At 44.5% G+C, this 24767-nt stretch overlaps 1 protein-coding gene across 1 annotated transcript in view; it reads left to right on the forward strand.

The window, feature by feature from the left end:
* Window positions 1-24767, forward strand: part of ARFGEF3 (ARFGEF family member 3) — a 133356-nt gene that overhangs the window by 104994 nt on the left and 3595 nt on the right. The window contains 9 exon segments of the mRNA XM_032215353.1: window positions 1235-1316; window positions 1319-1381; window positions 2191-2284; window positions 3275-3451; window positions 7838-7952; window positions 9041-9143; window positions 16859-16990; window positions 21416-21546; window positions 23304-24531. Coding sequence (XP_032071244.1) covers window positions 1235-1316; window positions 1319-1381; window positions 2191-2284; window positions 3275-3451; window positions 7838-7952; window positions 9041-9143; window positions 16859-16990; window positions 21416-21546; window positions 23304-24531 — 2125 coding nt within the window.

Consider the following 24767-nt stretch of genomic DNA (forward strand, 5'->3'; position numbering starts at 1 on the left):
CCAAATCTGATTTCTAGCCGGTTCCAAATCCAATCTCTGATCTGTTCCAGATAGGGAAATGCAATTCAGCTACTATAAAGGGCCAGGTCTGCTGTAAAGCCTGCAGTTGCCATAACCTCTGGTTTAGAGAATGCCCTCTAAAATATTGTCTAAGAAATTTCCATTGGAAACTCTTTGTCTATTTGATTATTTGCCAAAGTCTCAGTTTCTCTCCATTCCTCATTTCTGCATGACTATAACAATATGATCTACATCTGAGAACAAACAGATCGCTGAATTAAAGAGAAGAGCATTATTTCTGCAAGCATCATTATTTCACAAGATGCTATTTTTGAATGTATGTACAATGTACATCACAATATAATGCCTTCATTCAGCAGAGAGTTGCATCTATCTTTCTGGCTCTGTCCTCAGCTGGAGGCATTTCTAGACAATATCCTAGATTTGCTTTTATACACTCTATTTTACAAGGGACCTGGATTTTTATTCTTTTTTTTAATATCTGTTCTAGCTCACATTTCTGCTTATATCAATAATCAAAGTGGCTTGCTTTCATCCCCCTTCTGTTACAGTCTTCTGTTTTCCTATCACTTGCGTCATCTGGGTTTTTTTTTCCACTCACTGAAAATAAATATATTAAGGGAAAGATAGCATGAAAAAACAGCAGAGATGTGCTAATTACTTTCTAAATGGAAGTAGGCTAAATGGATATCAAGGGTACAAGTAAGTGGGCTGTATGTAGTTTTTCAAGCTGGTCGAACAATTTGTTCTTTTCTTTTTTACAAAGTGGATAATCCTACTTTGGAGGAAGGTTCGAACCAGTTTGTGTTCCTCATTGATTATGAATTTCTAGTTTTTAAAAGGCCACCCCTTTGAATATGCTGTTATATCAGAGTAGAAGAAAATATGGGCATGTACATTGATTGTGGTGCATTGCATGAAAAGAATGGATGATTGTGGCAGTCAAATTTGGGCAAAAGGATAAGAGAAGAACAATTCAGATAACAGATGCTCACATGGAGAATTTCTTTCCTGACAAGCCTGGCATTTGGCATTTAATTAGCCTTTGCTGGAAGCCAGGAAGACAGAATTCAGCAAAGGCAGACTGTAATAAAATTAATTGATTTTATTACATGCAGGCTGTAATAAAATAAAAACAGACATAATTGGAATAAAAAAGTATGAAATCTGAAGAAAACCAGAAAGTTTATTATCCACATCCTTTTACCGTAAGATTTTGTTTCTTAGGCCTTATTAATGTCTGGATCCTTCTGCTAGAAGAGCTAACTACTGCTGTGTCTAATTGCCCTCGGCAGACAACCAGCCTCCTACTTTGGATCTGCTCTTCGAACTACTAAGAGAGTGTTACCAAAAACACCAGGTAATTAACCAAGTTTCAATACGAAATAAAATTAAGAGCACATCAATTTCTACCACAGGGGGGTCAAAATTTGAAAGTCATGGCATCTCAAAGGAAGCCCTTGCCCCCCAAAGCAGTGAGGCTTATATTATGACAACATGCCTCCATTTTATAGATTTTGACATACATAAGGTGCATCCCACCACTGCCCACTGATTTACACAAATGCATCCAGAGAGGGGGTGGGTGTCAGTATACTGTATCTCAGACCAATCTACTTCAAAGGCTTTTTGCCTGAAAAAATAAAATTGCAGAACATTTTCTGAGAGCATGCGGGTTTAATTAAGTCTAACTGCTGTGATACAACAAAATGGAGGGATCAGGAATTGAGAAGAAAGCACACTCAAGGGCACCATTGTCTTGCAGTTTTCATTTGTAACTCCAATATTTTAATAGTATTATTAAAACTGGTTCATGCTGGTATATTGATATTTTGCATGGTAGTTGGTAATTTAAATAGGAATAATTGATCAATGCTACTGTACTTCTTTGGACCCCAAATTAAACCATTTAAAGTTGACAGAATAGGGTTTAAAATAGAGATAGGGAATGCCAAATGGAGTTACTTTGTAATCCCTTGAATTTTTTTTTAAAAATACACTGCAAAAGTCAGTAGCAAACAAGTAGCACCAATATGAGTGTGTGTGTGTGTGGTATTTTGTCAATTGGCAGAGCTCATTATTATATGAAAAATAAACCTTTTAAAGGGGAGGGGAAACAACTCCAAAATTCTGATACTCATCCCCCACAAAGTTACTATTTTCCCACAGCTGCTCTCTTTCCTGGTCAGCATAGGGTATTTAATTATAAGCAAAAAGCGAGTTAAAGATACTGAACTTGTCAGCTGGAAAGTTGACAGTCCAGGTTGGAGACCTAATGCTGTGTGACAGGGTGAACTCCCGTTACTTGCCCCAGTCCTGCCCACACTCGTTGGAAAGCATGCAAAGTAAGTAGATAATAGGTACCACTTAGGTGGGAACGTAACAGTGTTTCATGTTGCATTGGGAGTAGGTAGTCATACGGCCACATGACCATGGAAATTATTTCAAACAAGATGCTGACTTCCTCAAATAAAAAAGGGATATGACTTCCCATGGGAAATCTTTAATTATAGTTCACTGAATATAAATTCATAAAGGAGAGACAGATTCATAAATAAAGCTATTTAAAGTCATTTTACAGTACAACACTATTTCCAGGCTGTATGTCTTTAATGTGACTTTATTCAGGATCAGAAAAAAATGCATGTTTATCTCAGAGAAAACATTTAAAAGTTGGTTGTCGCACTAAACTTAGAAACTGTGAATTTTATTAATTCACTGTTTGAAAACATTCATAAAGCATTTCATTTAATAAGCTCTAGATCGCGTTTCAAACTTGCGGCATCACGTTGCCGTGACATGACATATCACGAGCTGGGATGGGCGTGGTCTGCACCTGAGACATTCAACCCACAGGCTGCCAGTTTAACACCCCTGCTCTAAATGTTGTAGCTGTATCTTATGTCTTCCTGGTGCGAAAAAAAGAAGTGCAAAGAAGAAGGCTAGAACTGCTCAGTGAAGAATAGCTCCATCATCTCTTTCCTGTCCATTTTTATTTCCTGGTCCTCAATAGGCAATCTGTAGTTCTTGAGATGTTGTGTAGCTTAACATAACCTCCCATGGTCCATCTTAGCTGAGACTGCTAGGAGTTAGAGTTCAACAATAGTTAGAAGTCCATAGTCTCTTTCTAGCGTAGTCTATCAAAAATCCCTCTTCTGTTTTCTTGAGATATAGCACCCAGAGTAAGATCATGAATTAAGCATACATTTGAAGGGGGAGGAGATTATTTATCCTGCTGTTTTTCATCTTTTAGGCCCAGGATTTGGTATTTATGCAGTCGTACACCTCCTGCTCCCTACAATGTCTCTTTGGCTTCATCGCAGCCATGGCGATCATTCTTACTGGGATGGGGCATCCGCTAATTTCAAACATGCCATTGGCCTTTCCTGCGAATTAGTGGTGGAGCACATTCAAAGTTTCATACATTCAGGTGAGTGAAGCACATCTCACATGTTAACTTTGCGGCAAAGAAACATGACGGTTGTAGATTCATGCAACGTAATCAAAAGCATGTGGATTAACCACTGAAATGAGAAAGAGGCCTTATTAAAGTACAACTGGTTTTGTTTCTAGATATAGTTTTGTATTTGTTGCTGATTTCTATTTCAGCAGGCAAGGAGAAAATGGAATAATTCAAGCCAAATTTCTTCGGTTTGTATTGACATTTCAAAAATGGAAATTGAAAAGTTATTTGTTCAGAGATTTCAAAAAATAATTGACACCTACTTATGTATACACGCATACCAGTGGGCGGATTCAAAATTTTTACTACCGGTTTCTGTGGGCATGACATGGCTTGGGGTGCGTGACAGGAGAAAGATACTGCAAAAATCTCCATTTTCACCCCACTCCAAGGCAAGGATACTGTAAAAATTCTCCATTCTTCCCCACCCCAGTATCTGCTTCCAGCTCCATTCTCCTGTGCAGGGCACAGAAGAAGACCACAGCCAATCAGCTGGGACTCGGGAGGCAGCAAATAGATGGGGGCCGAGGCAGCCAGAGGTTGGTATTTTCTGGTTGTCCAGACTACTCAAAAATATTCTGCTACCGTTCACCAGAACTGGTCAGAACTGGATGAATACAACCTCTAATGCATACATACATTTTAGTAGCCAACCAGTTCACTGCAGACTTTGGTCTAGTAACATAATACAACAAAACAAGAGCAGTCCAAAACAGTTAAATCAATTATAATAAATCAATTAATATGTTGTGCATGTCTGTGCATGCATGTGTACCAAATCCATAGGGCACTTGGTACATGCATGTGTACCAAATAACCAGTGGTACCAAATAATTCTCCTTCGGTGACCTCTTCTAACTACCTGGCCCTAGTGCTTGAGAGAAAATGTCGATCTTTAATGTCTTATACCAGAGGTCTACAACTTTAAGCCTGGTGGACTTCAAGTCCCATAAGCCAGCTTTGCTGGCGGGGAATTCTGGGAGTTGAAGTCCACCAGGCTTAAAATTGCCAAGGTTGAAGACCCCTGTCTTACACAACACCAACAGGGTCAGAACCATCTGGATCTCCAGGACAGGCACCATGATGGCAGAGAAGGCACATCTCCTGAGTCCTGCAAGATAACACTATTTAATAGAACGGAGAAGCCTAGAGCACAGGTGTCAAACTCGCCACATCACGTTGCCATCACATGACGTTTCACGATATTTTCCCCCTTCACGGAGCTGGGGGTAGGCATGCTCTGTGTGTGGACACATCTGGCCCATGGCCGCCAGCTTGACACATCTGACCTAGAGCATATCCACCTTAGTGAAGTGTGGTGGGGCAAACAGAAAAAATGACAGAATGATGACCCCAAAAGTATCAAAAACTGTACACAGTCTCAATGTGATACCACCATCAGTGTATTGTCCCCAAAGGTGCTTTTTTCGGTTTTCAAAAGTTTATTTCTTTAGGCAAACATTTCATCATTCCTCAATCAGTAAGACATCGAAGTACAATTCTTGTATAATCAAATAATTCTAGTTTACCACCAATCAAAGGTGCTTTTTCAGAGGCAACTGGACTTTTCGATTTTTCTTTGAAGATGTTTTACTTATCAGCCAAGAAGCTGCTTCAGCTCTGCACCAAAAAAAGCACCTTTGAGACACCATGACCTAGATCAGTGATCCCAACCCCCGTCCGCGGACCGGTGCCAGGCCGTGGAGTACCTGGCACCGGGCCGCGCAGCGGCCGGGGGCCATGCAACGGCCGACTCTTCACTCATGCAGCGCCGTCGCCGGAGGGGGGGAGCTGCGCGGAAGAACAGGAGCAAGTGAGGCGAGGAGGAACAATCCCCCGCTACTACACCACCTCCGCCCCCTCCCCAAGTCAGCCATCCCCTCAGTGAACGCCTCCGCCTCTTTCTCCTTTCTCGCCTCAGTCGGCTCGCCTGGAAGTGAGGCGAGGAGGGGGCGGACCATGCGCTGGAAGCGGAGCCCTTGGAGGCCCTGGCGGCTTCCCCGGCGGTCGTTGCTGGCCGCTCTCTTCTTTTTCTCGCTGTCCTCCTCGGCTCAGTCGTCTCCGAGTTGCCCAGGGAGGGGCGGCGCGCCTGGGACGGAGACGGCGCTTCCCCGCCCGGCCTTGGCTTGTGAGAAGGAACGGCGGGAGAGGTAGAGAGAGAGAGAGAGAACGTCGGGCAGCCGAGGGCGGGGGGGTCTTTTGAGGGGAGATGGGGGGTGCGCGATTTGGCGCGCGGGGCGCCCTCCGCGGGCGTGAGGTGGGGGGCTGAGAGGAGTCTACGGTAGCGCAGGAAAGGGGAGGGTATGAGCGCCAGCCTGAGGTGTGTGAGGGGCAGTCGCCAGATTCAGGCCGCCGCTGCCGCTATTGCAGCGCACGGTGGAAAAGCAGCGGTCTTGCCCACCCCTTCCCTGCCTCCCGCCCGCTCCAGGTGCCGCAGCCAGGGGGGGGGGCTCGGTGCCTGAAGTCTCTTGCCTCTCTTCCAAAATTTCGCCAACGGGCATCGGTGAAGCGCGCTCTTTCTCTTCCTCACAAAAACACATTTCCTTTCCCCCCACGTGTAGTTATTGGCGATATGGCTCTTGGACTCTTACCGCAGCCAGATCAGTATCAAACAGTTTCCCTGACCTCAGCAGAAGCGAGGTTTTTTCTTCTCCGTTTCTCTCCTTAATACTGTATTCTTTTTTACATTGCGTATCCTCTGGCTTATTAATTTGGCCCTTGCTCTTTTTATCTTTGACCTTGATTAATTCAGCTGTTTATTCCTTAAAATCTACATACAAAATGAAGGTGGGATATGATTCAGGGTGTTGAATTGGAAGGTGGATTTAAAACAACGCCCCCCCCCACCCCGGCGCGCAGCGCTCAGCGGGCCACGGTAAAATTATCAAAGGCTGACTGGTCCGCGTCGATAAAAAGGTTGGGGGACCACTGACCTAGATAGACTCAGAAACTCCATAAACCCTCAGTGATATTATCACTATTGCATAGTAGAGCTTAGATTCCAGGCATGCAAGCATCCTTAGATTCTTCTATTTAAAATACTAGGTGTTTTTTTAAATCAGATTAAACAAAACCTTTCTGCCAAAATAGCAAATTGTTGCTCAAAAACAAAATTTCTGATGGTTCACAAATTGTTCCTGTATATCATAATTTGGTTACCTGTAAAAATCAATACCAAAATGCTTAATACATAGGCAGTAACTAGTCAAACTTGGTTAATCTCAAAAACCTAAGTACTTGAATTAATAGCACTTGGATAGGAGACCAGAAATGTTTTTGTTTTATTTGTTTGTTTGTTGTTTATATTTCATCTTTTTTATTTTTACAATGCAGCAACTCAAGGCAGTTGTCAGGGTTCCATGTAACACCCTCACGAAAGAAGACTCTAAGGCTTGAGTTTCCTCAAAGTTCCATTTTATTAGAGATGTCATATTGGCACATCTGGAAAACCCAAATCTGAAAGCTTCCAGGTTTTCCCCACCCAAATGAAAGTTCAAGTCCTGCCCAGCACTCATATGTCTATCACATGGTCCAATAAGACCCTTTCCAAAACTGGAGATGTTTCTCAAGTACACCCAATCAGTTGCAGGGCAAGTTGACTTTGGCTTCCTGAGAAAGGAATTTTATTTTGATTATATATCACCCATACTACATATAATCTCCCCCTCCCATTTTTCCCACAGTAGAAAAACATGACAGACTGGAAAGGCCAATGTAAAGATGGCTTCCACGACTGACCGCAGTAAACATACCCAATACTAGGTTCCTCCTCCTATTTCCCCTACAACAATAGCCCTTTGATATGTGTGTGTGGAGAGAGAAGAGAGGAGAGAGAGAGAGAGGAGAGGAGAGAGAGACAGAGACTGGCCCAAGGTCACCCAGCTGGTTTTGATGGCTAACGATAACCCTTTGAGGTGGGGGGAGAGGGGAGGTGGAGAAAGGGAGAGGTGGGAGAGAGAGATACTGGCCCAGGTCCCTAGCTGGCTTAGGTGGCTAGCAATAGCCCTTTGAGGTGGGGGGGGAGAGAGAGGGAGGAGAGAGAGAGAGGGGAGGAAGAGAGAAAGAGAGAGGGGAAAGAGAGAGAGAGAGACAGACTGTCCCAGGTCACCTAGCTGACTTTGATGGCTAAGGCAGGATTTGAACTCATGGGTGCTTGCTTTCTAGCCTGGTGCCTTAACCACTAGACCAAACAAGCTATAATTACCAAGGTCTTGTAATGATTAGGAACAGATTAGGAACAAATGAAATAGAGCAGTTCCATACCTGTTTTCAAAAAAATAATATGGATGTTCCCTAAGCTCAACAAGAAGTCATTGAAGGCTTTTCTTTTAGTAATATTTTCTTCCTTTTTAGATGTTGGCTATGAGAATATGATCAACACGATGCTCAAAGATCTTTTCAAGTTACTTGTAGCTTGTGTAGCGGAAACCACAGAGACCATCTCTAGAGTCGGGTGCTCTTGTATCAGGTAGTATAGATTTCTTTCCATAATTGTTCAACTGACAGTGAAGCAAATATTTGTATTCTTCAGTACCTAAAAATCCTGTTTGCTTCTTCTCCAAAAATATCATTACCACTAAATGAAAGGTCAAGAAAGAATGGAGCAGTTTATACTGCTCTTTTTATTGTTGTTGTTTGCTTTCATTTTGTGTTATGTTTCCCCTACTTAGCTTCCTGATTGTACATGGTAATTTATTACTGGTTAAGTGACCATTATTTCTGTGAACCTCTCTTGGGGAGAGGGGGACATAGACATGAAAATGAAATGCAGATAAAGACTCATACTTCAATAGCACATAAATCTCTTCACAATTCTCTAACCTAGCTGCAGTTCAATAAGGACTGTTGACTAAATAGATGGAATCCAATAGGCATCATCTAATAACTGAATATTCAACAATTAGTATGAGAAGGCCACCTTTTGCCTGTGTAGACTTTTTGTACATCTTCTGTACAACTGTTCTGAAGGGTTGGGGAATTCCCTGAAGAGATTTTAAGGGTGGAAGAAGGGAGAAGTTAATAGATTACAGAGCTGTAGGTCATCTAATCCAACCACCCTATCCAAGCAGAGAGACCCTACCCTATTTCTGACAAATGGCAGTCCAATCTCTTCTTGAAAGCTTCCAGTAATGACGCTCCCACAAGATCCAAAGGCAAGCTGTTCCATTGGTTGATTATTCTCACTGTCAGAAAATTTCTCCTTATTTCTATGTTGAATCTCTCCTTGATCAGTTTCCATCCATTATTCCTTGTCTGGCCTTCAGGTGCTTTAGAAAATAACTTGACCCCTTCCTGTCTGTGACAGCCTTTCAAATATTGGAACACTGCTATCATGCCTTCCATGGTCCTTCTCTTCACTAGACAAGCCATGCCCTGTTCCTGTAACAGTTCTTCAAATGTTTCAGTCTCCAGTTCCCTAATCATCTTGGTTGCTCTTCTCTGCACTTTTTCTAGAGTCTCATTGAAAGAGTACAAGCAGATTCCAGTGGTCATTAGGTCATACCCAAATGATAATCAGATTTCTGTGTCTTCCACCATCTTGTGCCTTCTCTACAGATATGTACTGGTGACAGCTGGTCCTGTTTTTACTGAAGAAATGTGGCGTCTGGCATGTTGTGCTTTAGAGGATGCTTTTTCAACTACTCTTGAACCAGTGAAGGTATAGCCTATATATGACTAAAACTGATTTTAGCGGTTATTATTTTCTTAAATGGGTTCTTTTGGGGGTGTGTATGTCTGCATATGTGTGTGTACGATTATTAGTTCATGCACACATTATTTTTCACACCAACAAAATTTTATGAATACTGATGTGGCAGCGTTGTTTCTTTAAACTCACAATTTCACAGAGATAGGGATGCTCTTGGGATCACCATAATGTATGAATGTGGGCCTTCTTTTCACAGAATGTTCAGGAGTCTCCAAAAGTGGGAAGTCTATATAAGTTTATACATTTAAAAAAAAAAAAAACCTAGATATCTTATAGTGATTAATATAAACTAAATAAGACAGAAAACCCAGTGGATAAAAATGCTTATAATTATAAATAACAACATAAAAATAGTTCAATTCTTCTATTTTTAATTAGTTTTTTTATTTTTACATTTTATCGATATTTGTAAAAAAAAAAAAAAAAGTACACAGAAAATAAGTTATGGCCAAAAACACACACACACACACAAAGAAATGTTTAAAAAAGATAATATTGTTTTATCTAATTGATATTCAATTAATATTAAATTATGAAATATATTATTTACAATTAAAATAGAACCAAAAACTCCTATGAAATAATATTAATACATGTAATTAAATGAAATATAAGTGACCTAAAATATATCATATGTTATTTCATAACAAAATATCAAATTATACATACAATTGTGTATTGTTATAAAAGATTATGAAACCTATGACAGAAAGAAAATATTTTTAAAGTATAAAAATGTTTTTTCAAAAATTGATAAATTAAATCCACTAATCCATGATATCTGGACCACTAATAGATTTGCACTCCCTCAATGTAATTCTTTCTTCAATGGTGCATATAACCAAAATTCCTCAAAAATAGTCAGATTCCATTTTATTCCTTTTTATAGAATCTATACAAAGGTGGAATTCTACTCTTGAAGAGTAATCTGTAGTTACAATAGATTCCAGAGGCACCAGTTAGACTTGTCAGACGCAAGCAACCAGAGTCTATTGGGAAGAGTTCATTAACTTGTTTATTGTTCAAGCCTATGGCACAGAATCTTCTCAGATTGATGATTTCACTGGCGGTCACTATATCTAGATAAGGTTTGGTGGCATTCAAGGAAAGGCGACTTTGCCCTCTTGTGCCCATGTATGGATTCCAGACTAATTGCTCATTTGACTCTTTCCCCTGGCTTCCGCTAGCCTTTCTCCTACATCTTCCAGTTAATAACCGAGTATAAGCCAGTGTTGCGTCGACTTCATAACCTTTAGTAATGACATTGCATGATTTTAAAGATAGCTATAAGATCATCAACATATCAGAACAATTAACATTAGCATGCCATTTGGCTCTGTTGTTTAATTTCTTATCCTATTCCTTGACTTACAACTGGTTGCTTAGTGACCATTTGAAATTATGATGGCACTCTGCTCCCATCAAAACTACTTACCCGGTGTCAGCACCTCTCCATTTAATAATCAGGAAAGAAACCACGAGACTCCATTTGTGGACAATCAAATGTACTTTTACTAATTAAAAATGGTTAAAGAGCGATTGCATAGGCGAAGGTCTGGTTCATTAGTCGCAAAAAACAGTGATAGATAGAATAGCCCATTTCACACACCCCTGGCATCATAGGCCTAGTCCAATCATAAGTCCTTCAGTGTCAGGTGTGAGATAACTTCAAAAGGCATCACGAAGATGGAATGTCGGTGCCGGTAGTCCAGGCGGGAACCCCACGCAGCGTAGTCTGTCCATCCAAAGACCTCCAGAACATTCCTCCAGCACATCGAGTAAACCCCACCCAAATACCATGGCCCTCCCTCCCCGTTTCATGGCAGCTTGAAGCAACGCAAGCAGAGCTGACATCCGGCCGTCCCCCCGGAAAAAGGCGGTTAGGCCTAAAAAAAAACACAGAAACAAACAGACGAACAACAAAACACAAAGAGAAACAGGGAGGGGAAAAGAGAAATTAAGGCTTGTCAGGATATGCAGCATAAAACTCCCGAAGCAATCGGGGAGCACGAACATGGGACTTGTCAACCCATTCCTATGAGAGGGAGGGAAATGTTTCCCAAGCCACCAAGTATTGGATGCGATTACGCCGCTTGCGTGAATCAAGAATCTGACGAACTTCAAAATGCCGTTCACCATCGATGAGCAAGGGGGCAGGCGGAGGGACTTCAGGCGGACGTAAATGGGAAACACGAACAGGCTTAATCAGGTTAATGTGGAATACTGGGTGAACTCGGTTCAGGTGCTTGGGCAATTGCAAGCGAACAGAGACAGGATTGATGACCTTCACGATGGGGAACGGACCCACATATTTCGGCCCCAATTTCTTGGACTTTTGCGTGGTGTGAAGGAACCTAGTGGACAAATAAACCATGTCACCCTCCCGGTATTCATAAGGCTGGGTACGTTTCTTGTCCGCCTGTTTCTTATGGGCACGATGTGCAGCATCCAGAGTAGCCAGAGTCAAAGGCCAAATGCGGCTGAGACGTTCGCTCCAGTCAGCGACGGACGGAACTTGGGGCTGGGCACGAGGCAATTCAGGAATAGGAACAAAGTCTTGACCATACACCACCCGGAAAGGTGTGAAACCAGTGCTGGAATGGACAGAATTGTTGTAGGCCACCTCAGCATGCGGCAATAAGTCCACCCAGTCATCTTGTTGATAATTGATGAAACAACGTAAATATTGTTCAAGAACAGAATTAGTCCTCTCACAAGCGCCATTAGTCTGAGGATGGTAGGCGGAGCTAAGGCCCTGGGCGGAGCCAATACGCTTAAGAAATTCCTTCCAGAACAATGAGGTGAACTGGACGCCCCTATCTGAGATGATGCGGTCAGGCACCCCATGTAGGCGGTAAATGTGGGAAATGAAGAGTTTAGCCAGCGCCTTGGCGGAAGGAATCTTGTGGCAGGGCACGAAATGAACTTGTTTTGAAAACAAATCTGTAACGACCCAAATGACGGTGTGCCCCTGGCTCTCGGGGAGCTCAACAATAAAGTCCATAGAGATCTCTTTCCAAGGGGCAACAGGTCGGGCAACAGACTGGAGCAATCCCTGCGGTTTCCCTGGGGGGCGTTTTGCGGCGGCACAAACGGGACAACTGGCAACATAAAGTTCAATGTCCTTTTCAAAGCTGGCCACCAAAATTGTCTTTTCACTAAATGTAAAGTCCTTTACAAAACCAAAATGACCCGCCAACTTGGAGTCGTGAGCCCGTTGGAGGACAACGGGACGGAGGGAGGTGGGGACATATAATTTGGCGCCGATCCATGGCAATTCGTCCCTCATTGTGCACTCATCCTGATGCTTCTGGAACCAGTCATCCAGGGGAAGGGCGAGTTTGAGGTCAGAAAGAAAATCTTGAGGCACGTCGACTTTTGCTTGTGCCTGCTTGCGAGTAACCACCGGAGCCGCCAGGCTGGAAGTGGGAACCACTGGTTGCACGATGCTCAGTTTAGAGCAGTTGTATTGAGGGAGTCTGGACAAGGCGTCAGCCATAAAATTCTTTCCACCGGGGATGTACTTGAGTGTGAAATTGAACCGGTTGAAATGTTGGGCCCACCGCATTTGTTTGGGGGAGAGTCGGCGCGGTGTTCTCAAAGCCTCCAGATTCTTGTGGTCAGTCCACACCTCGAAAGGGTGCTTAGCGCCTTCCAGAAAATGCTGCCACGTGGTTAAAGCCCATCGAACCGCAAACGCCTCCTTCTCCCAAACTGCCCAACGTCTTTCAGTGTCCGTGAGCTTGCGGGAAGTGTACGCGCAAGGTTGCAGGTTACCTTGGTCGTTGGATTGCAACAAGACAGCCCCAACAGCAACGTCGCTGGCATCCGCTTGGACGACGAAAGGCTTTTCCATGTCGGGATGCTTCAGCACTGGCTCCGCAGCAAAAAGGCGTTTCAGCTTTTCGAAAGCTGCTTGGCAGTCCATGGTCCAGTCAAGAGGTTTGCTAGGCTTAGGTTTAGGACCACCTTTGGATTTCAGCAAGTTAGTAATAGGAAGCGCAATTTTGGCAAAAGAAGGAATGAATTGACGGTAGAAATTAGCAAACCCCCAAAATTTTTGCAATTGTTTACGAGTTCTGGGCGCGTCCCATTCAGTGACCGCTCTCACCTTTTCAGGGTCCATCTCAATGCCGGCCGGTGAGATGCGATATCCAAGGTAATCAATCTTAGTTTGGTGAAACTCACACTTGGATAATTTGGCATACAGATCAGCAGCTCTGAGTTTTTTCAAAACAGTGTGCACAAGTGCGACATGTTCGTCATAGGAGCGCGTATAGATAAGGATATCGTCCAAATATACGTAACTCCTTTGTAGAGGTGGTCATGCAAGATCTCATTGATTAATTGCATGAAGACAGCAGGGGCCCCCTGCAGGCCAAAAGGCATGACCCGGAACTGGAAGCATCCAAGAGGGCAGTTGAAAGCAGTCTTCCATTCATCCCCCTCCTTTATGCGGACCCGATAATAAGCTTCCCTGAGGTCCAATTTAGTAAAAATGCGGCCCTTCCCCAACTGGGCCAACATGTCCTTCATCAAAGGAAGCGGGTATACATTTTGAGCTGATATTCCATTCAAATTTTTAAAATTAACACATAATCGGAAAGAGCCATCTTTCTTTTCACGGAAAAGCACAGGGGCAGCAACTTTGGGGCGAGCAGGTTCAATGAATCCCCGTTCCAAATTTTTATCTATGAAACTCCACATTTCCTCCATCTCCCTGGGTGACATGGAGTATATTTTGGGTTTTGGTAGCTTAACCCCGGGTAGAATGTCAATAGAGCAATCAGTAGGTCTGTGGGGCGGAAGTTTGTCGGAAGACTTCTCACTGAAAACTCCCCTCAGGTCCCAATACACTTTAGGAATCTTTTCTTCTCTTTCAATCCTCTCCTGCCCTCTGGCGGCCACCTCAGGATTGCAATTAACAGGAATATCAGGAACGCCCTCCCCTTCCAGAGGCTCAGCCGTGCGAATGCGTAACCAGCCTTCCCTCCAATTTATGCGAGGGTTCCATTTCCTAAGCCAAGGGAGGCCCAAAATGAGAGGCCTGTCCATTCCCGGGGCCACAATGAAGGAGATTAGTTCTGTGTGGGAACCCATTTTCATTTCCAAGGGCTCAGTAAAGAAATGAGCGCGCCCCCCCCCGCGATGGACCCATCTATTTGGCAAAAGACAATGGGGGTTTTTTAAGTACGCAATTTGAGGCCCAACTTTTCCACCATAGCAGGATGGATCATTGACCGGGAGCACCCTGAGTCAAGTAAGGCGTATAGGGACTCCGGTTTCCCATCAGGCAGCACTTTTAACTCTATGGGGATTAGCATTGGGCCCTTGTTTGAACTCACCCAGCGAGGCGATGTGTCATCATCTGAGTCGTCAGAAGAGGTGGGGGAGGCGTCCGCTTCTCCCTCCAAGGCGTGGCTGAAACGAGGGGGTTTGGAATCCATAGCGAAGGCAGCTTCCTTCTTCCTCTTGTCCGAGGACTTGCCAGATTTCTCCTCCCGCTTGGGTGGGGGTTGGGAGGTTGAGGGTAATTTAGCACGGCAGTCAGGGGCGCGGTGGCCTAATTTTCCACAACGAAAGCACGTTATTGGTCTGGATCTCCCCTCGCCCTTTCCTCCGAAAGGGGCCTTCCGGCTGGGGGGGGTGGTTTTTGCAGCTTTCTCCTTTCTTTTCCGTCTCTCCTCTTTAGTGCAACGGAGCCTGGCCAAATCCAGCTCAATGTCAGCAGCGTGCTCAAACCAAATAGTTAAGCGTCTGGGGAGATTTCGATTGACACACTGCTGATAGATATCTTCATCTAGGCCCAAAGCAAATTTGTCCAAAAGTGCCTCCTCACTCCACCCTCTCATGTACTGGGAAAGGCGTTGAAACTCTTGAATATACTGGGCCACCGGTCTGTCGTCTTGTTCGAGGGTTATAAATTTCAACTTGCATCGTTTTTCAGTAAGGGGGTCATCAAAGCGCCTTTTGAAAGCCTCCATAAACCTATTAAAATTCCTTAGGAGGGGGGAAGCTGACTGATGTAAACCAGCACTCCAGTCAGACGCTTCGCCGTCCAAGGATAGTAAAATCGTTCTTATCCTCATAGTATCTGATTCAAAATCTGGGCCGTAGATTTCCATGTAATTAAAGATTTGCATGATAAAAGACCCCAGCTTCGCAGGGCTTCCATCATATCTCACAGGCAAGGGGGGAATCTTAGCCATCCTGCGTCTCCTGGGAGGTGGGCCCCCTACTCCGGCAAAAGCCCCAGCAGCAGGGGGTGAGTCAGCTCGAGGGGGGGGTGAATCAGCACGTGGGTTTTCTCGGCCCCAGCCCCTCCTGACCTCTTCATCTTCCCCACCTATTTGCCCAAAGTACCTTTGTCCCCAGTAATCAGGTAGATCTCTCTCCTGGGGTCTCCTTTCAGCTCCCGCCTCCAGCGGTCTTTGTTGGGGTCTTCTTCTGGTAACCCCCGCATCCCAGCTGGCCCCTTCCTCTCTTTGTCCTACCGAGGTAGACCACCGGGGGGGAGGTGGATCAGCCGGGCTTGATATCTGCAGTTGACACAATTCTTCTTGAAGCAAGAGTTCGGCGGGGAGTTCTCCCTCAGCAGGGAGTTCTGCCTCCTTTTCTTCTCTGGCTGGCGAAGACATTTGCACCCTCCACGGTAGATGTTGATCTCCTGGAAAGGTGGTTTTGAGACTTCGCTACTTGTCAGCACCTCTCCATTTAATAATCAGGAAAGAAAACCACGAGACTCCATTTGTGGAAAATCAAATGTACTTTTACTAATTAAAAATGGTTAAAGAGCGATTGCATAGCGAAGTCTGGTTAATTAGGCGCGAAAACAGTTGATATATAGAATAGCCCATTCCACACCCCCTGGCATTATAGGCCTAGTCCAATCATAAGTCCTTCAAGTGTCAGGTGTGAGATAACTTCAAAAGGCATCACGAAGATGGAATGTCGGTGCTGTTAGTCCAGGCGGGAAACCCCCACGCATGCGTAGTCTGTCCATCCAAAGACCTCCAGAACATTCCTCCAGCACAATGAGTAACCCCACCCAAAATACCATGCCCTCCCTCCCCGTTTCATGGCAGCTGAAGCAACAGCAAAGCAGAAAAATCCCAACATCAGAAAACACCTTCTCCTGCAGTCATGTGATCACATTTTGGATGCTCAGCAACTGACCAGCATTTATAACTGTTTACAGTACTCTGTGGTCACATTTACAATGTTTTTGCCAGAAACCAGCATTTCCTTGAAACTTCCAATAAAAACCGATCCATAACAAACAGTGGGTTCACTTAAGGACCACAGCTACAATTGCTGCAAAAAAGTTTATAAAATTGGCCAATCTATATGTTGACCTGCCTTTCAAGATCAGTTACAGTGGTAATTCAAGAACTACTGTTCTACCCATTACAGTGGATGTTAGTGAATATTAGTTGTATGGCACATGTTTAGTTTGTGAATCTTGGTTGCCACATCTTACAAAATGTACCAACTCAATATCATCTATGATATGAGCCAAAATTAACTATACTATGAGACTTGTATTGGAAAAACAGAAAAGTATGAATAACAATACCGTAGTGTAATATGAGAAGGAACTATTCAGCTTTGCATATGGCTTAAGATATAGTTTACTATACCGATAACATTTTGCCTCTCTGTAGAATCTGTTGGGCTATTTCCACAGCGGCTCTGAAAACCTGAGTGGTGATGCCTGTGAGATGAAAATGGCAGCTCCTTCCCTCTCCCCTAGTGCTGAAGCTGAATACTGGAGAATAAGGGCGATGGCCCAACAAGTAAACAATTTTATTTCATACTTAACTGGTCTGTGCACGGATGCGTTCTTAAGATGTCTTAATACTTCCAATAAAATCAGTGCTTAGGTTTGACTAGATTAACTGGGAATTCATTTGGAGCATTTTAACCATGTTGGAGCATTTTAACCTAGGCTTTCCCAGCAGCATGAAGCAGAGTCCTTGTCCCGATAAAATCTTTTTATTTAATTTACAGTGAATTCCTCTCCAGCAAAGTCTTTCTTCTCCCACAGTCTTTCAAGATAGTTCACAATTACCGACCTTTATCAGGCTTGGAGAGTAGCCAGGCCAATATCTTTCAGATGCTGCAATACTTGGCAAGAATGCAGGAATGAATTAATTGTCTCCTGCAAACACTCCTCCCCCTTCGCTTCTCTTTTATTCCCTATGGGTGGGGTCATTCACTGTCCACCTGTGGCCTTACTCCCAAGTCAACCCTTGTTCTTAGCTGTTTCTTTCATCTGGCAACTCTGCGCATGCACACACTTGGGAACAGGCTCCAGTTGTTCGTCTGCCTCACTGATGTCTGACTCTGAAGGCAGCTGATAACCGTCAGACGGCCCTGGCCCCATCTCTGCCTCTGATGAAGAGCACTCACTGTCCGAATCTGCTGCCAGCTCTGCTGGCTGCTGGCGGGCCACAACACAATGCTCTTGAGTTGATTTTATGTTATCAGGTCTGTAAAGATGAGTTTTTAATATTGTTAACGTAACTTACTTCAGTTATCTAATGTTAATTACTGTGACATATATCTATACGATTCTCCTAAGTTGGTGGATACAGCAGTCATGCACGGGTTAACTCAGTCAGTAACCAATAGAACTGAGTCTACCAAAGTGATGTCATCGCCTGAGGAGCATGCTCCCCGCTTTTCTAGACTCAGTTCGATAGGAACTGGGTGTGCTAATTGCTTCTCCTCAACTATTTCTTAAAAATTGGTAAAATTAATTGGATTTATCAAAATTACTAACAAATTGGTCCTTCTACAGTTCATCAGATACAGGAGATTCAGGATGCACTCTCTCCTATCAATTCTGGAGAGTGTTCGCAGACACGATCTCCTCACATCAGTGGACCTTACGGAGGCTTACCTCCACGTGCCCATCCACAAACAGCACAGGAGGTTTCTCCGCTTTGTCCATGCGGGCCTCCATTACCAATATCGGGCTCTCCCCTTCGGGCTGTCCTCAGCCCCAAGGGTTTTCACGAAACTTCTGTCTGTCGTAGCCGCACATCTGTGGGCCAGGCCCATCCGGATTTTCTGCTATCTGGACGATATCCTTCTGTTGTCCAGGTCTCACACCCAGGCCCTCAGGGATCTCCAGGACACCCTTCAGGTTTTAGAGGATGTGGGGTTCTCCATCAATCGGGAGAAGAATCACTTCATCCCCACCCCTCGCCTGGTGCACCTGGGAGCCCTCATAGATTCATCCCAGGGCAAAGTCTTCCTGTCCCAGGACCGCCAGAACAGTCTCAGGGAGTTAGCCAAGGAGGTACGAAGGAGGCAGCGGGTCCCTCTTCTTCAGCTGTCTCAGCTGCTGGGGAAGATGGTCTCCTGCTTCTCCATCGTTCCTTGGGCACGGCTCCACAGCCGCTGCCTCCAGTAGTTTCTTCTGCCATTCCAGAAGTCCAACAGCAGCTGTTCCTCAGTGAATGTCTCCCTGTCCCCAGAAGTATTGTTATCCCTGAACTGGTGGATCTCCCCGGCCATTGCTCAGGGCTCTCTTTTCAGGGACCCTCCACGTCTTGTAGTAACAACAGACGCGAGCCTCACAGGATGGGGTGCTCACTTGGAGGAACAAGTAGCACAGGGGCTTTGGTCCGATTCAGACCTATCACACAGTATGAATTGGCTAGAGTTGAGCGCCATCCATCTAGCTCTCCTTCACTTCCAGCCCTTTCTCCAGAACTCACATGTGTTGATCCGGACAGACAACACCACGGCCAAGGCACATGTCAACCGCCGGGGGGGACGAGAGCTGTCCCTCTCATGGAATCTGCCTTTCAACTAGGAACTTGGGCGGAGGCCAACCTTCTCTCCCTACGCTCCGAGCACATCTCTGGGTCAGACAACACTGCAGCAGACTGGCTGAGCCGCACAACGATCGACCCAGCGGAGTGGACCTTGAATCGACGCATTTTTCATCACCTGTCGGCCAGGTACGGAACTCCAGCCTTGGACCTCTTCGCAACATCTGCCAACAACCAGTTGCCCAGGTACCTGTCTCGTTACACAACACCAGGCGCGGAAGGGACGGATGCTCTCAGGTGCAGGTGGCCTCGCGGTCTCCTGTACACCTTCCCTCCCTTCCCCCTGTTACAGAGGGTGCTTCAGAAAATGCTGGAGGAAGAGGCCGAGTTCATCCTGGTTGCCCCCAATTGGCCGCGCCGACCATGGTATGCGGATCTGATCAATCTTTCAGTGGAACCTCAATGGCTCTTGCAAATGATTCCGTCCCTCCTCCATCAGGGCTCCATACACCACCCAGATCTACACTGGCTACGCCTAACCGCTTGGAGGCTGAGCGGGCGGTCCTGAGGGCAGATAACCTCTCCGAGACTGTGATCCATACCATTCAAGCCTCACGCCGCCCAGCTACCAATAGGATATACGAATCTACATGGCAGGCTTTCATCTCATGGTGTCTGGGGTGAGGGGAGGACCCATTGAAAGCTGCAGTATCCCAGCTTCTTGACTTCTTGCAGCAGGGTCTTGGTAGGGGACTTTCTCCGAATACCTTGCGGAGGCAGGTGTCAGCTCTCTCCTCGGTTCTTTCTCTCCACCGAGATGAACCCCTCTCCTTGCACCCTCACGTCTGCAAGTTCCTCAAAGGGGCATCTAATATCTGTCCTCCTGTCATGCACCAATTCCCCTCCTGGGATCTGACTTCCTTACAGAACCGCCCTTTGAACCCCTCAGGGCGGCAACTCTGCACCACCTCACTCTCAAGACTGCCTTTCGGGTGGCCATAACATCGGCACAGAGGGTGTCAGAGTTGGCGGCCCTTTCCATCCAGGCCGACCTGTGTGTCTTCCACCCAGACCATGTGGTGCTTCGCATCGACCCCACCTTTATCCCGAAGGTGAATTCAGCCTGGATCTCACCCTTCCAAACTTCTGTCCGTCTCCTTCTCACAGTTTGGAGCGCAAATGGCACAAGCTAGACGTCAGGCGTGCTCTAAAAACATACATCACCAACACAGCAGCTTTCAGATGCAGTGAAGCCCTCTTTGTCTCTTTCCACCCGACCAATAAGGGCCTAAAAGCCTCTCCCTCCATGATCGGACGTTGGATCAGATCTGCCATTGCTCAATCTTACATCTCACATCATCTCCCTCCACCACCCAACATTATGGCTCATTCCACGCGCAGCGCAGCAACTTCAGCAGCATGGGCGCAGCAGGCCCCTGTGGAGGAGATCTGTAAGGCAGCGACCTGGGCTTCCCCTATTTCCTTTATAAGGCATTACAAAGTTGATCGGTATGCATCTGCGGAGGTGACTTTCGGATGGCGTGTGCTCCAGCAGGTCCTTCCGTCCTCTTGCTCCTAGGCCAGTCTCCCCCCTCCCGGGGACACGCCCGCTTTGGTACGTCCCATGCATGACCGCTGTCTCCACCAACTTAGGAGAATGGGGTGTTGGTTCTTACCTGATACACCCCTTCTCTGGGCACGTGGAGACAGCGGTCATTCGCACCCTTGGGATTCTGTCCTACCTCGCAGGGATGTTATATGAGCATGTTGTATTGCATCTGGGGAGAAAGCTATTGTTCACACACAGCGGTCTACTAATCTCCTTCATCAAGAAAAGCGGGGAGCATGCTCTTCAGGCGATGACATCACTTTGGTAGACTCAGTTCTATTGGTTACTGACTGAGTTAACCCGTGCATGATCGCTGTCTCCACCTGCCCAGAGAAGGGGCGTATCAGGTAAGAACCAACGGCCCATTTTATTTATCTGTTTATGTTTAAAGTTTCACCCTTCCAATTTCAAGGAATGTTCCCTGGATATTGATGTCTTCACTGAGTTGAATAAGTTTAGGTAGGCAAGAACAAGAAACATTTTGAAATGAAAAAAATGTAATTCATTGAGTGTTTTGGGAGGAAATATCAGTTATTCTGCTGGGCTGATTTTGCCCATTGAACAACTCCATTTGCAGTGCAGATTGAGAAGGCACTGCCTTGAGCTAAGTGAAGCCATTGAGCCCACAAAAAAATTGCTTGGGGAATAATCCACATGATAGTTCCTCTAGTCTTGCTGAAGTCCTCTACATGAGATGGATTAAGTGAATAGGGCATGACTCAGATTGTCTCATTTTAATTCCAAATTGCTTGCTCTGGTGCTGACTTGCCTGTGGTTCCCGAATATCAATAAAGCAATAGCACATTGGTATGATTTTCCCCCTACAGGTTTTCATGTTGGACACCCAATGCTCCCCAAAGACACCCAATAACAAGGAAGGATTTGAGCATGCTCAATCCTGTCTGCTTATTATTGAGCTGCCTCCTGATAGGAAGTCCAATGGCCACTCACAGAAAAGGTAAGACACAGATTTCTAAGATTAAGCAACAAGCAAAATGAGACAGAAGAAAGACACTTTATACTCATATTTTTATTTGGAATTAGTTGCCTTACCATAGAAAATAATAAAAGGTAGTTGGAATGGGTAATTCAATAGAGCAGACGTTTCCAAACTCTGCTCTGTGTCCCTTAAATAATAAATACATATGTGTAAAATGGGGTTGAAAAGAAATAAATATAGCTTTTTATCTTTAAATTTTACTCTGTACATCTTGGCATGTTCAAGCTTTGCAATAGAATAAGGAACATAGACTGCAACAAATGTTGATAGTGCAAGATTTTTTTTTAAATGGTGATTCTCTTTCTGAGTTGCTCATGACCCCAAAGTAGTGCTGACTTACAGTTTGAGAAGTCCAGCATTACATGCGGTCTTGCCTCAGAATAAGAGTGTGGGGTTGAACCTCATCAAATATCCATGGCACCATTAGTGCATGCTTAAGATGCAGACCCTCACAGCAAATCATAGATTTGCACCTTTAAGGCTGAGTTAGCTGAAGTATGTGAGAGGGAAAGGGGAAAATGTGTACAATACAATGAAACTTTTTTTCCAAAAAGTTTTGCAGAAAGCCAACAGCCCCTAAATCCAGATTTATGACATTCATGCCATCCCATTTCTCGACCTATTCTGATTGGTATCTCAATCCTTAAATTTTATTTAGCAGGGATACAAATGTCCCTCTTTACAAGACTTGCTACAACAGTGGGTTTGCTGCTTGCTTATTTTATATTCTCTTGCATGTCAATCTAGAAGTGTGTTGCAGTTTTGTTTTCACTTAGTCGAGTTTCTCTTTTCTGTCTGATTTCCTTTATAATGCTGCAACCAATACACAGGAAACTTGGGTAAGACAGAGTTTCTTTCCTTCAATGCAATTTCAAGCCAACATCCAAATCATGTATTTTCTTAAATGGCATTTGAGATACAGATATTTATCCACAAAAAGTATCCCCTTAGCTATTGAAGAAATTGAAACAGCTATTTAAAATGAACTGCTATTCCCTAACTATCTAGTTTAAAAGGGAGAAGCTTTCCTATCTTTTAAAGGCTAATTTCAGCGAGGAAGAAGGCCAATACAGTTACAATTTTAGCTCTTGGGTGAATTGCAACCTCTGTCAGATGCATTTATAAAATGCATGTTTAAAATGAAACCCTTGAAAGTTCCTGTGTATATTCCACCCGTCCCTTTTGCCACACTGTGGTGCTCAAATATGTCATGGTGAGATATTTGCTACTTTGCTATGGTAGTAGTGAATATGTTACCAAGGACAACAACTTCCCTCCATGCACAATTTCTGGCACATTCTGATACCTCACTGTTAAACTTGCACACATGCCACAAGAGAAAATACTCCTGTCACTTTTACTTCCAAAATGAAATGTGCATTTTGGCTAGTCTTTTATCTAGCATTCCTCAGAAAACTACAACATCCTTTGGTGCCAAAAAACCAATGCCAATAATCCACCACCAGAGAGTGTCAAAACATAATGAAAGCACTGTAACACAACAGCAATGAACAAAGTTCATTGCAAGAACAAGTTGCAGATGATAAGCAGCATTAGTTAGTGATAATGTTTACCAAAAAAAATATAATGATTAAGAGGTGGTTGTTAGCTTATCACCGGAAGTTTCTTGGAGAAAGAGACTAATATAATTGAGCAATTCGAGAAACATTCATGAGGTTCTAAATTCTCTCTCTTTCTTTTTCTGCTACACAAAGTATCCCTTTCAGAACAATTGTAGTGAGCCTGCTTTCCCATCAAGTCCTGCTGCAGAATTTATATGATATTTTGTTGGAAGAATTTGTGAAAGGGCCCTCACACACTGAAGAGAAGGTAACACACCAATTGCCAGAAACCAAACTCACTGGTTTCCTCAGGTACATTTCTATGCAGAACTTGGCTGTCATCTTTGATTTACTATTGGACTCCTACCGAACAGCCAGAGAGTTTGATACAAGGACTGGGCTGAAGTGCTTGCTCAAAAAGGTATCTGGCATTGGTGGGGCCGCCAACTTGTACCGCCAGTCGGCTATGAGCTTCAATATCTACTTCCATGCCTTGATCTGTGCTATTGTGACCAATCAGGAAAACATCACTGCGGAACAGGTGAAGAAAATCCTTTTTGAAGATGATGAAAGGAGCACAGATTCATCCCAACAATGCTCTTCAGAAGACGAAGACATTTTTGAAGAGACTGCTCAAGTCAGCCCACCAAGGGGGAAAGAGAAGAGGCAGTGGAGGGCCAGGTTGCCATCGCTGAGTGTCCAACCCGTGAGCAATGCAGACTGGGCTTGGCTAATCAAAAGGCTTCACAAACTCTGCATGGAGTTATGTAATAACTACATTCAGATGCATTTGGATTTGGAAAATAGTGTCGATGAGCTCCCTGTCTTCAGGGGCGACCCCATCTTAATCCTTCCAGCCTTTCAATCAGAAACACCCGTATCATCTACTGGAGCCCTTTCTGGAAAAAACACCCCTTCAGAAGATGATAGAAGCCAGAGTAGGGATTTCCTCACCGAAAACCTCACTCCTAAGGGAAGTACAGATATGATGCTTCTTCCACCTTTGAGCCCCAAAATGGAGAAGAAAGAACAAGGCAGGAAAAAAGAATGGTGGGAGAGTGCTAGCAACAAAATTTACAGCATAGCAACAGACAAAACCATATCAAAACTAATGACGGAGTATAAAAAAAGAAAACAACAGCAACATAATTTAGCTAATTTCTCCAAAGAGATGAAAGCTGACAAGAAAGGGGATCCGCTCGGCACAAGAGGGCCAGATTCACCTCTCCACCATCGGCCACAAAATCTGATTGATCAAGGCCAGATGAGACACTCCTTTAGCGCCGGGCCAGAGATTCTGAGGCAAGAAAAGAGGCCACGCTCCGGGTCTACTGCCAGCTCATTCAGCATATCGGTCCGGGATGGGGAGGCACAAATACAGGTAAGAAAAGAGAAGAAGAGTGGAAATAAAGGGGAGAAACTTTAAATTCGGGAGACCTGCTTTTTGCCTTTCATATTAGGGCACTTGGTTTCCTAATCGGTTTTTAAACAGAGACCTACGATTATACAAAATATGAGATGCTTGTGACTACACAACGAGTCTTAAGCATATGGTATTTTTAGCAAAATGTTCAGGTGGTGTTATATTCGTGAAGATATTCACCTACAGATAAAGTG

Source organism: Thamnophis elegans, chromosome 4, assembly GCF_009769535.1.
Source record: "Thamnophis elegans isolate rThaEle1 chromosome 4, rThaEle1.pri, whole genome shotgun sequence".
In the NCBI taxonomy this organism is placed as follows: Eukaryota; Metazoa; Chordata; class Lepidosauria; order Squamata; family Colubridae; genus Thamnophis; species Thamnophis elegans.